At 40.4% G+C, this 13,232-nt stretch overlaps 1 protein-coding gene and 1 pseudogene across 8 annotated transcripts in view; one reads left to right on the top strand and one right to left on the bottom strand.

Annotated features, from left to right (window-relative positions):
* LOC140597417 (small G protein signaling modulator 1-like) overlaps positions 1-13,232 on the top strand; it is an 80,478-nt gene that overhangs the window by 25,140 nt on the left and 42,106 nt on the right. For 7 of the 8 annotated variants that reach the window (XM_072745679.1, XM_072745683.1, XM_072745686.1 and 4 more), the window contains one exon: positions 475-627. In XM_072745679.1, coding sequence (XP_072601780.1) covers positions 475-478 — 4 coding nt within the window. In that variant the 3' untranslated portion in view covers positions 479-627. Of the gene's footprint in view, positions 1-474; positions 979-13,232 lie in introns of all 8 variants that reach the window. The other variant, XM_072745682.1, reaches the window with a different exon arrangement.
* On the bottom strand, positions 3,263-10,583 carry LOC140597412 (phosphoglycerate kinase 1 pseudogene; annotated as a pseudogene).

Genomic DNA, 13,232 nt, shown 5'->3' on the forward strand with positions numbered 1-13,232 from the left:
GAGAGAAGGGAAGGGAAGGGAGGGGGAGGGGAAGGGAAGGGAGGGGGAGGGGAAGGGAAGGGAGGGGGAGGGAAGGGTAGGGTAGGGTAGGGTAGGGAAGGGTTTTCCCATGTGAGGCTCTCATGAATTTTGAGATGCTGGGCCCACAGCTCTCCAAGGTGCCTCTGTGTGACTGAAGTCCTGGGCTGGGAAGGGAAGGGAAGGGAAAGGGAAAGGAAGGGAAGGGAAGGGAATCACTATGAGAATCCGGCTTACCCATCAACAGTGTATGAAAGTGTATTTCCCTGCATCTTCATGCTTGTTGGGTATTATGATTCCTCCAACTCTTTGCCCACTTGCCAGGAGCAATAAGGGCTCTTTTGTTGTTTTGGTTGCCATTCCCTTCATTTCCTTGAGAGGTTGCTGTTTGCATATTGGTCCTGTTGGATTTCCTCTTTTGTGAATATTCATCCTTCTTCTTTACTGGTCTTGAAGGTGAAATCAGATCCAGGGCCTCCAGGAGAATGTGCGGAAGCTGCCGAAGCTGCCCAACCTGTCCCCACTAGCCATCAAGCACCTGTGGATCCGCACTGCCTTGTTTGAGAAGGTGCTGGACAAAATTGTGCATTACCTGGTGGAAAACAGCAGGTGAGCCAGAAAGACCAGACGCCTGGGTGTGCTCTGCCGCCACCTGCTGGCCTTCTTGGAAATTGCGCCCTGTTGCACAAAGCACCTTTCGTTTCTCCCCCTTGATATGCACTTGACTTGGAAGAAATTACATGAAGGCCATCTGGATGTTCGTCTCCGAATTAGCCTAGTTTAGGACCTTGGGACAATTCAGGTGCTTACTGGCAACGCCGGATCTCCAGATTAGGAGTGGGGTGTAGGATCCTGCAATCTTAGGCATCTTTCTTCTCCCATGAATTAAGCCTACTGTCTTCTTACTAACCATGGCCCTAGAGGAGTCATTTAGCTTCTCTGTGTCTCTCCTCTCATTTGGTAAGTGGGACAGGGATCGCTGCCATTCTGGAGAAGAGGTGAGAAGGGAAGATAGTGAGTCCACAGCATTTTGGAAATTTATAATGATACTTTCTTACATTTTTTTTTTCTAGCTCAGATCAACTTGGTGTAAATGTTTTGTAGTATGAGCCCTCTTGGCAAGCATTTATCCATCCATTCATTCTTCCAACAAATATTTAATGAGCACCTAGCAAGTGCCAGGCACTAACCTTAGATGTTGGGGATACATTGGTCTTTTTTTTTTTTTTAATTTTTATTTATTTATGATAGTCACACAGAGAGAGAGAGAGAGAGAGAGAGAGAGAGAGAGAGGCAGAGACAGAGGCAGAGGGAGAAGCAGGCTCCATGCACCGGGAGCCCGACGTGGGATTCGATCCCGGGTCTCCAGGATCGCGCCCTGGGCTAAAGGCAGGCGCCAAACTGCTGCGCCACCCAGGGATCCCGATACATTGGTCTTAACTGTCATGTTCAAAGCTTGGATGTTATGCTAAGGGATAGGGAAGCTGGGGAAGAATGTAAAATCTGAGACTCTTCACGACCAGTACTCCTTTCCAGCCAGAAGGAGAGGGAGAGAGAGAATATCAAGGAAATACATGAGAATCTCCTCATCTCTTGGTATATGAAAGTGCCTATTTAACCACATCCTCACATAAAATGGGTATTATGATTATCTTTCATTCTTTGCCTGTTTGCCTGGAAAACATATCTGAAAGTATAGAACAAATCCTTCTCTTCATGAACCTCACATCGTAGCAGGGAAAACAGGTAACTAGTAATTGGGATAATATATGATGAATATTCCAAACTAGGTGGGTGGTGTTTAATTTACTCTGGGTGGTCAGAGAAAGTGTCCTGGAATACATGGCAGTTAAGCTTCCATTTGAAGTGCCTGTAGGCATTAACTGGGTAAAGATGTAGGGGAAAGAGTGTTTCTAGCAGAGGGAAGCAGGTGCAAAGGCCAGGAGACAGGAGAGGAACTGGAAGAAATCCAGGCTCTGGAGTCCAATTACACCTTCTCGTGAATTATGACAAGTCTCTGCTCTGTGCCCTAACGTGGGTTCAGGGCCTCTGTAGTTACTGCCTTTGGTCTATGACCTTGTGTTTTCCGCTGAATAAATCAGTCAAAAGGAATTAGTGATTTATTTCAGCAATAACGCCAACCTCTTTATTTATTAAACTTCTTATTTTTTTTTTTACATTCACACAGAAGTTGTAACATTAGTACAGAGTCTCCCCTACCCTTAGTGATAACATCCTCCATAACCTGCACTGTACCTTCATAACCTATGAAGGTATGTTCTGTGTTATATGGAAGAGGTTTTGGTTCAAGAAAAATTCAGGTCTCCCCACTGGCTGTGGGGTAGGGACACTAGAAACAACACAAGTGTTTCTTTTTCAATTTAAACGTTTTTATTCCAGAGCAGAGGTTGATAAACTATAGCTCGTAGACCTAATCTAGCTTTCTTCACGTTTGGCAAACAAAATCCTATTGGACCCTAGCCTTACTGATTCATTTGCCAGTCATTTATGGCTGCTTTTGTGCTACAGTGACAAACTGAGTACTTGTGACAAAATCTTACGCTCTTCAAAACTGAAAATATTGTCTAGCCCTTTACAGAAAAAGGTTCTTGACCCGTGGTTTAGAGAAAAATCTCTTCATCACTGTCCATCACAGTCCTGGCTCTCTAATCAAGCCAGCAACATGATATACTTGACTCTGTTCTAACTACAATTAACTGTTCTTTGCTCTGATCTTTCTTCAAATAGAACCTATCCTGCCATTGCCTTTGAAGAAACTTCCCCAGATGGCCTTGTGAGTTCTTTGCCTCTCTTAGTTATTGTGGCCCATGCCAGGCATACAAAACTAAGACATTTCTTGTGGTCATGTGGAATGGTGACTACCTCAGACTTTGAACTCTAACCAGTTTAACATTTCTCTTGATTTGAAAACAGGTTTTCTTTTAAAAGAGTATTTGGTCAGAAAATCTCTCTACTAACTCAGAGATTAATATTGTAATGGAGACTAACCAGGGAGCCAGAGCTGCTAAGGTAAAAAAATTGGCTGAAGGTCTGACAGCCATTCCTGCTGCAGTGCCACCGCCTACTTCTGGCCAGTCTGACAGGCTCCTTCAGGCTTCAGAGAATCCTGTGCGTTCACATTTCAGCAGAACCTGGACACTGGCCAGCCGGTGCCACTTGTTCTTGTTCTGCCTGAGATCTATTAACTACAGCATGTGCTCCTTCTTCCCTGTCCACTTCCATATTCTTGGCAATTACCCCCGTCCTGTTTATAAACCACTGTAATTCATCTACAAGCTTAGGAAATGTTTGAGAGTGGAAAGTATACTGACGAGAATTGAGTAAATGCAAGTCAAGACACACTGCACTCTATTAACTGGGTGACTTCAAATAATTTGATTTACTTTTCTAGGCCTAAACATCACCACCCTGCATTTAATAGTCATTTAACAATAACGCTTATATCTTGGCTCCATTAATCAGCAGGAAATAGGCAAGTGTTTATTTTTCTTCCTTGCAATGATTCTTTAATACTGCATGACTAAATTTTAGAGAAAAGCAAAGAATAAGTAAATAAGGCCACTCTGCTAATTACCAACAGAGCTGGGATAAATATCCACTCCTCCCAGCTTTAAAATCCCTACTCCACCACCACCACCCCGATCCATCCAGTTTATCTGTAGCAACTGACCCTAAAACAACATGATCAGAGTTCTGATATCTGAGACTGCAGGAAGGCCCCAAGTGTAGCCCTGACTCAGTCTCACTGAGACAGCAGGGAGAGAGCAAGCAAACTGGGCTCTTTACCTCTGGATTAGGTCTTTGTAAACTGAACTCTGTGTCACAAAACAGTTATAATAATTAAACGAGTTGCAAGAATATCAAGTAATAGAAATGGGAAAGGAAAATAATACATCATTTTTAAGCATGAATGTAAGTAAGCCAGTGGCAGTCTATAATTTAATTGACTGGGACTTGGTTTTTCCACTACTGGGAATACATATTTTCATATTCTACATAACCATGGCTAAATGAGGACAAAAATTGTTCCTTGATTTATGACTCCAGGTCATTTGTAGATTCCTGTCTGATTTTCTCTAATGATTAATGCTTTTCACAAGGATGGGTTCCCAGAAAGACTGTTTTTTTATGAAGTCCTAGACCCAAAAAACTAGTTCACCATTTACCTTGGTTTAGAATTTTCATTTACATGTTGTTCTTAGTTTTCCATTTGTCCTGAATTTTAGTCTTACCCAATCTATAACTAAGAGAAATTGCATAGAGAAAATACTGTAGAAAGATTAAAAGAAAGGATGTTTTTTTAATATGATTTTTTTAAAAATCCATCGACCTGTTTTTGCAAGATTGTCAACTTATTGTGCAATGCTTTTCTGACTTCAGTATCCATGAGATTCTAATTCAGTAAGTCTGGGATTGGGCCCAGGAATTTGAGTTTTTAACAAGCATCCAGATGGCAGCAGGCAGATCATTGGACCACACTGTGGAATAACCTTTAATTGATTACTGTATCGTTAATATCCTACAGGGTGGCACGGTGCTAGGTACTTAGTAATAAATTAATTGAATGGATAATCAAAAGGGCTAAGGAGAAATGAAACAATGTGAGGTGTTCCTTTATTCACTCAGTGATTCATTTTTCAGCCCTCAATGAGTGGCTATCATGTACTGAACTTTATAGTATTGTTTGTGTGTGTGCATAGATACAATACATGTATGGACACTATAACTAGAAAAGGCACTTTATGCATACTCTATGCTTCCAAAGAGCATGAGATCTAGTGAAGGTTTTGAGAAACAAAAAATGTCATCTCAAGGTAATATTTAGGTGTTATTAAGGTGATGAGTGTGCAGAGAAGTTACAACAATAAAAATAGAAAAAAATAATGTCTTACCTTTTATATAACTGTTATATTAAATGAGCTATGTGAAAATAAGCTGGTAAGTTGTGAAAGGCCATATATATGGAAATAATAAGATTTATAAATCTCTACCCCCTTTATAGAGATGGCAAGGTCTCCCCATCCCCATTGAGTGTGTTGACCAGATGCCTCAGCTTATCTTCCTTACTCCGCAGGGTAGCGAATTAGATATCTCTGTCTGAATTTCCATCAAACGAAGTATATGTTGCCTGTTTCTGAGGCTTGAAATCTGCAGGACTGAGGCTCTGTGCTAATGATGTGCAACCTGAACTTTAAAATGTTTTACAAACTATAGTAGCTATTAAATAATTACTTGAACTTCTGGAAGTAATAAAAACCCCTGTCTTGAGATTCCTGAACAGAGTTTATCTCTTTACTAAGTATGTAAAATAATACTGTGGTAGGATAATCCTTAAAAATTGCTTCACTGTATCCTTGTTATTTGAGCACTATACATATATTTTTACCAATATTCAGAAAAGAGTGTATGAACTTTTTTCCTAGATTCCTGCAAGATCCAAACTTTACATGACAGTGGACTTCAATAATATTCATGAACTTGCATGAGGTTCATGGAAAGCAGCACATTGAAAATTCTGTGATGAATTACTAGGAGTTTTGGTTGACAAATACTTTCGTACATTTTTCCCTTTGAGATGTAGTATTATTTGGTTTGTGCGATATGTGATTCAAAATAATGAGAAGTGAAAGAAAAAAGGTGAATCCTCTATGTATTAATCAAGGGGTCATCTAGACTATATATCCAACATGACGTTTCCCACACAGTGTGTCTAGTTCTTCAATTGCTACTTGATTTCTTGGTGAGTGTGTCTTCATGTGAGAAAATACAAAAAGCAGAAAAAAAAACTATTTATCTTGGCAGCAAGTACCGTGAACTATGAATTCAGTGAGTCCTAAATATATAGAATCAGAATTGAATACAGCCAACCTAATGGTCTGTTTTGAGAAACATCAGTCCTTTTGTCCCTTATCCTATACGTAAGGCACACTAAATTATTCGGTGTCTCCAAATACTTTCCATGTAGAGTCTGTATTTTGAGACACTTGATGGCTAGGAGATTTTAGGAGCCTTTAACAGGAATATGATGTAAAAATAAAACAAATTCAAGTTAGGAAAATGTTGGGAGTCTGCTCAGAACACCATCAGCATCGCATCCTGTCCTGGCAGTCCGCGTGGAGCTGCAGCTGAGTCCACTGCATGGAAAAGCTCCTCAGTCCAGGCATGCTCCACTTCCAACTTAAACTAAATGTATTAGAACAATATAATGCCTCTAAAAGCAGATTGCACCTTACAGTCTTCGTTCTCAAGGAGTTTAAACATGTCTTAAGAAAGGGTGATGCCTCTTTGGGATTTATGATTATTACTCGTGGGCTTTATTGCTCATTCTGGTTTCCCACTGAACACCCGCATCACATCCACCGCTGAGCATCCAGAGGCAGGCTCGTCGCTTCAAGTTGCTTTGACAATCATTAATCCTAGAGTCTGACTCCATTGTTCTGCATGTATTACATAGAACTTCTATGGAACATCAAACATATTTATTGATAGGAGAAAATTGTGTCTTTATGAGCGTTTCTGTAATGAAACAGGATGAGGGATGTGGAAAGTCACTGGCAGTTTCAGTCCAAGAGGCTCTCTTCAGGAAGAGAAAAATGGAAATGTTTTTATGAACGTGAAATAAAACTCTAAAAATGATGAGATGCTCTTCTAATACCCACTATTCAATAATAGATAGTCATAGTGTCCTTTGTGAATGAAGAGGGCACTGCAGATTCTTTCTGGTTGCCGCAAGTGTTAAGTGTTCACAGTTAGAAGCAATGAACATTACACACCTCTCCCCGTGTTTCCTCACAGCCTGGACAGTGACTACTCTCACAGATGTTAAGACCCTTTCTGTGGTTGTTAGAAGGATACTGATTACTGATTTAGGGAGAAGTTCTTAATCTCTTCCTGCATCCCGGTCCCTTCCCTTGACAGACATCAGTGCAAGTGAAACAGGGTCTTAAGTTTAATACCATTGACAAGATAACCCTCCCTCTCTGGAGCAGTGGCTCACCATAAGGCTATTACCTTGTTGGCCATGTACCATATCTCTTTGCTGCCTGCTAATGCTTTGCTCCTTTCTTTTCTTTTCTCTTTTAATTTGCATTTAGAAGAGCTAGCAACCTCACTTGGCAAAGCTAACTGCTGATGTAGCTAACGATAAAGCACTATGGCATCACTTGAATGTCAAAAATTAGAAGAAAATAAAGAGCTAACATGTATTACCGTATTACTTATTTTTCCAAAAGCCAGAGCCTACTTTAATTTTGCCAAAATTGTGTTGGAGAGTTACTTCAGTGTGGGCTAGGTCCTAGCATTTGAATTATATGGAAAGGTCAAATTAGAAAACTACAGGGGGTCCGAAGGAGTTGATTGAGAATAAAGACTGTCAATGCGAAATATAGGGACACTTGGAATACACCACAGCAAGAGAGGGCTTAATATTTTACTTTGCTTAGTTTAAAATCGGAAGAAATCAGTTTAGATAGACACAGCTTTTCTATAAAGGATGTTACGGAAGCCAAACCTCCCAATATACTAGGTAAGGATGAGTATGGTTATGTAAGTATCCTAATTATGTACCTGCCCAAAGTGAAAGATTAGGTTAGTTAATGGACAACAGAGTGATTTCACATAGTTCTTCCCTTTAAGGGACTTATAGTCTACTTCAATCCTTTTGTGTTCTGAAATATGTACATCCTTCTTTCTCTGCAGTAGGCCTTGCTAGTCTAAACATGTCTATGAATTCAGCAGCTTCTTCTCCCTAGAGGACTGGAGAATATGACACAGAGTAGGAATCTGAAATTCCAAAGATGACTTTATAGCTCCCAGACAAATGGAGCTTTCTACTAGAACTTTAAAATTAAGGAAAACCGGGATCCCTGGGTGGCGCAGCGGTTTGGTGCCTGCCTTTGGCCCAGGGCGCGATCCTGGAGACCCGGGATCGAGTCCCACGTTGGGCTCCCGGTGCATGGAGCCTGCTTCTCCCTCTGCCTGTGTCTCTGCCTCTCTCTCTCTGACTATCATAAATAAATAAATAAATAAAATTTTAAAAAAATAAAATAAAATAAAATTAAGGAAAACCATGCAAGGCTGATGATGCTAACTCTATTTGTTGAAAACAAGCTATCTCTTCTCCTCCCCATCCCCCCTTTCTCTATGTGTATGATTCAGGTAAGATTAGTGTCAAAATCAGTGAATGTCAAAGTTGATGTAAAAATCTTTAAAACTAAGAATTATTTTAATTCACCCACCTTATATGCTCTCTATACTTCCTGCCTCCTTGAGGATTTTATCATTCATTTCCCTTCTATATCTTAAACATTAAGTTCTCAGAATGTTGCAACTTCAACATTTTCAAGTCTCTCTCATCTTATGGGAAATAACCCAAAATACCACCTTGGCCCTACATATCTTCACAGAAGTCCTCTTCTTTCCATTGTCAAGTATCTTAAAGAGTTGTTTTACTCAAAGTTTATACTTCTTTACCTTTTGTGCATTCATCTCAGTATAATATGGAATTTAGGCCCACCAATTTCACTCTTCCAACCATTGACCTCTATGTTGCTAAAGCCAAAACACACATTTTTCATCGTCCTTCTTGTTTTCTTTGTGATGTTTCGTTTCTGAAAATCTCTTAGCTTCCAGTACACTATACTTTCTTGCTTTTTTTCTACTGTTTCTTTTCCTCTGTTCTTTATTTTTTTCTCTGTTTCAGTGGATACTTTTATTGATTTAATAGATCACCAACTTTGTCTCCCTACCTGCCTACAATTGGAATTTCATCTTATTTCCATGCTGAGTAGTGAAACAATGACACAGCTGTAGTCAGAATAAGCTACTTCAAAAAGAGAAGCCAACACAGCTCATTTTCTTCTAGCAAGCAAAATATAAATATATGCACTCTAGAATGCACAATGGTTTAGTCACTAAGAAATTCAAATGGGATCCTGAAGAATGTAGGCAAATCCAGGGTGCAGTAAAGAGGAGCTGAGATGCTGTGCGCCTCTTTAAGGGTTCCTGGTACTGCATCTCTTGGCCACTAGCTGAATTTTGACATGAGGGAAGATTTTAGCTAATGCCAAGGAGAGATGCAGCAAGTGCTAGGTTGACTTAGGGGCTGTGCACAGGAACCAAAAGGCAGGAAAGTACTAAACACTGCTAAGAGCATCCACCCCAGGAAGGACTGGACCTTCCAAAAGCTCTAAACTCGCACCACCCCCAGTGCTCACATGGCTGACTTTATCCTCTGTGTTCCATTTGGCACAGCAAGTGGCAGTGTCTCCACCACCTATGATGGTGATGCAGCCCCTGGCGGTGGCTTTCACCACCTCATCCATGAGGGCTTTGGTTCCTCGGGCAAAAGCTTCCCATTCAAATATGCCCACAGGTCCATTCCCCATGGTCTGCTTAGCCTGAGCAACTGCCTCAGCATATTTCTTGCTGCTCTCAGGACCATGGTCCAAGCCCATCCAGCCAGCAGGTATGCCAGAGGCCACAGTGGCTTGGCCAGTGTTGGCATGCTCATCAAACTTTTCAGCAGTGACGAAGTCAACTGGCAAGGTAATTTTCACACCATTCTTCTCAGCTTTGGACATCAGGTCTTTGACGATCTTGGCTCCCTCTTCATCAAACAGAGGAGTCCCAATCTCCATGTTGTTGAGCACCTTCAGGAAGGTAAAAGCCATTCCACCACCAATAATCATCTCATTGACTTTGTCCAGCATATTACTGATCAGCTGGATCTTGTCTGCAACTTTAGCTCCACCCAGGATGGCCAGGATGGGTCGCTCTGGGCATTCCAAGGCCTATTTCAGCTCCTTCTTCATCAAGAAACCTCCGGCCTTCTGTGGCAGACTGACTCCCACCATGGAGCTGGGGGCTCAGTGAGCAGTGCCAAAAGCATCATTGACATAGACATCTCCTAGCTTGGAAAGTGAAGCTTGGAAGGCTTCTATTTTGACTGACTCAGCTTTAATCTTATTCCCAGAAGCATCTTTTCCCTTCCCTTCTTCCTCCACATGAAAGCAAAGGTTCTCCAGCAGGATGACAGACCCAGCAGCTGGGTCAGCACAAGCTTTCTCCACTTCTTGGCCCACACAGTCCTTTAAGAATAAGTGCCCAGCACAGACTTAAGTTCTATAGCAGCTGGCCCCAAAGAATACTTGTCTGGCATGGGGACACCATCAGGCCGGCCCAGATGGCTCATAAGAACTGACTTGGCTCCATTGTCCAAGCAGAATTTGATACTTGGGATGGCAGCCTTGATTCTCTGGTTGGTTGTTATCTGGTGGTTCTTCATAGGAACATAGGCTCTACATAGGTTGAAGTCCACTCTCATGACGACCCACTTGCCCTTCACGTCGAGCTTGTTCAGAGTCAGCCTGTTAGAAAGTGACATCCTGGCAATAGAAGGGCTGCGAGGCTGAGAGCTTAAACAGCGGAGAAGAAAGCAGCCTGCGTGTGCTCCAACCTCGTGCGGAATGCCGAGAGCTCCTCTGTTCTTTATTTTTTTTTTTTTAAACATTTTATTTTTTTATTTTTATTTTTTAATTTTTATTTATTTATGATAGTCACAGAGAGAGAGAGAGAGGCAGAGACACAGGCAGAGAGAGAAGCAGGCTCCATGCACCGGGAGCCCGACGTGGGACTCGATCCCGCGTCTCCAGGATCGCGCCCTGGGCCAAAGGCAGGCGCCAAACCACTGCGCCACCCAGGGATCCCTCCTCTGTTCTTTAAATGTCAGTGTTTTCCCAGGTCTTCTCCAAGCCTGTTAACTTTTTTTTTTTCTTTTTTTTTTGTCCATTCTCCTTGGGTGATTCTATTTATATTCATGGCTTCAAGCATAACCTGGAAAGCTATGATATCCAAATATGTATTTTACGTTCTATCTGGATAATAAACCCATAAGATCCTATGTTATCAATCATTCAGAAAAAAATAAGATATTCGTGGACATTTTAGTTGACTTTTATGGTGTTTAGGAGTTAAGATAGTAGTGATAAGCACAATGATAGTATTGAGAGAGGACTCGTTTTAAGTCTTGAGTCAGTCATGACCTTGAGTAAATTGCTTTAATTATAAGCCTTGTATATACTTCATTTGTTTGTTTTTTTAATTTTTATTTATTTATGATAGTCACAGAGAGAGAGAGAGAGAGAGAGGCAGAGACATAGGCAGAGGGAGAAGCAGGCTCCATGCACTGGGAGCCTGATGTGGGATTCGATCCCGGGTCTCCAGGATCGCGCCCTGGGCCAAATGCAGGCACCAAACCACTGTGCCACCCAGGGATCCCTATATACTTCATTTGTAGAATGAAGTACGCACTTCATAAGATTTCCATGAGGATGAAGTGAGATCATAATTGTGAAGAGCCTGGCACATAGATAGTTCACAATAAGTAGTAGCCCTTATTGTAATAAAATGATCTCTTGAACAAGTTTCACTTCTAATTGTAGAAAGCCAAAGTAGCACTCTGAGCCCAATCAGGAGACAAAAACAAAACAAAACAAAACAAACAAACAAACAAACAAAAACATGTAGTAGGTTAAAGCAGAACAGTTTAATACAAAGAATTACTGACTCTGACAAACATAACTATAAGATATAAAGAAATTCTGTGTGGTAAAGCAGAGAAAGAGTACCTAAGAAAGGGTAAACTTGAAAAGGGTATTAACAGATACAGAGATAATCCATAAATCACAACACTGTAAAAATGTGTTCAAATACTGGAGAAAATGTAGTTTGGCTCCTAGAGAGCAGAGCTGACCACTGGAATGGCCAGGCCAGAACTGCTGTGCAAACAACAGCCACCTCCGGAGGTATAGACAAAGATAAGAAAATGACATGTGACAAGAAAATGGTTGCTGGATCTGCAGTGGGAATCCAGGTGCCAGTAGGGGTGAAAGGTTGTTAGAACTTACTCTTTGAAGGACTGACTTGGTGTGTGACCTTCTGGACACAAGTAGCTTTATGCAGGCTGTACTAGGCTTGTCAGAGGAGTCCAGGCTGTCTGTAGAAATATCATTGCCAGGATGAGGCTGAAAGGTCAAAGGACCTTCATCCTAGGCTTGTGACTGCTAAGTAGTAGTTCCTTACCAGATGTCCTTATACCCACACTGCCTATCCTCCTGGATAGTGCTGTGAATTGGAGGAAGTCTCTACCTCCTGCAAAATCTCCCCTGCTGCCCTCTACTGAGAAACTTAACAGTGTGCATTTAAAAAGAGAAATGCTTAAGCCAATTCTGTTGTTTACCATATTGGAGGTACATTTGGAAATGAAAGGCAATGAATTGATAACTGACACAACAGATAGGCTTAACAAATACAGAGATAATCTAGAAATCACAACACCATAAAAATGTGTTCAAATACTGTGTTTTGCTCTATAGTTCTTTCAGTTCCAAGCTTTTTGATATGAAAAATTGGTGTATATATGTATAACTTTCGTTCATGATTTAAATATGAATACCCATTAGCATCATGATAGCTATGCATGTGCTAGAAGATAATTTAATGAATTACAATATAGCACATCGAAGAGTTGCTATGGTCTATTGAATCAAAAATCCAGTTCTTGAAAACTGCCTAAACATAATTTACCTATCCAATGTCAGTTTAAAATTTGCATAATAAGCCACAGTGAGTTTTAAAAATCTCATACAAATAATGATCCATTTAATATGTTCCACAAAGAAATATATTTTAAACATCTTTTATACATATATACATATTTTAAACAGTCTTTTATATATCTTTTATATATTCTAAGAGAGGGCTCATTTTCCCCCCATTACCTAAAAATGTTTCTCAGAAAAAATAATATAAAAAATTACTATGTTGATCATAATTCCAGGAGAAAACTAAGAATCCTTGAAAATATAAGCTTAATTGAACTGGTAAGAATTGCTGTTATAGCAAAGTGGCATGGCATTAGAATAACTCCCATCAGTTATCAGGTTATCTTTAATTCACAATTTACAACTAACCATTTTGTAACCTCAAGAGCTGTTCCTTTTCTCTAATTTATCTCTAATCATAATTTTTATTCACAATTGACCATTTATTATACCTCAGTGATGAGTACTTTTTATTTTTTTATCACACTTCATTTTTATATTTAAATTACGTTAGCTAACATATAGTACATTATTAGTTTCAGCTGTAGTTTTCAATAATTCATCAGTTGCATATGACATTTCTTAATACAG

This window comes from Vulpes vulpes, unplaced genomic scaffold (assembly GCF_048418805.1).
Source record: "Vulpes vulpes isolate BD-2025 unplaced genomic scaffold, VulVul3 u000000663, whole genome shotgun sequence".
In the NCBI taxonomy this organism is placed as follows: domain Eukaryota; kingdom Metazoa; phylum Chordata; class Mammalia; order Carnivora; family Canidae; genus Vulpes; species Vulpes vulpes.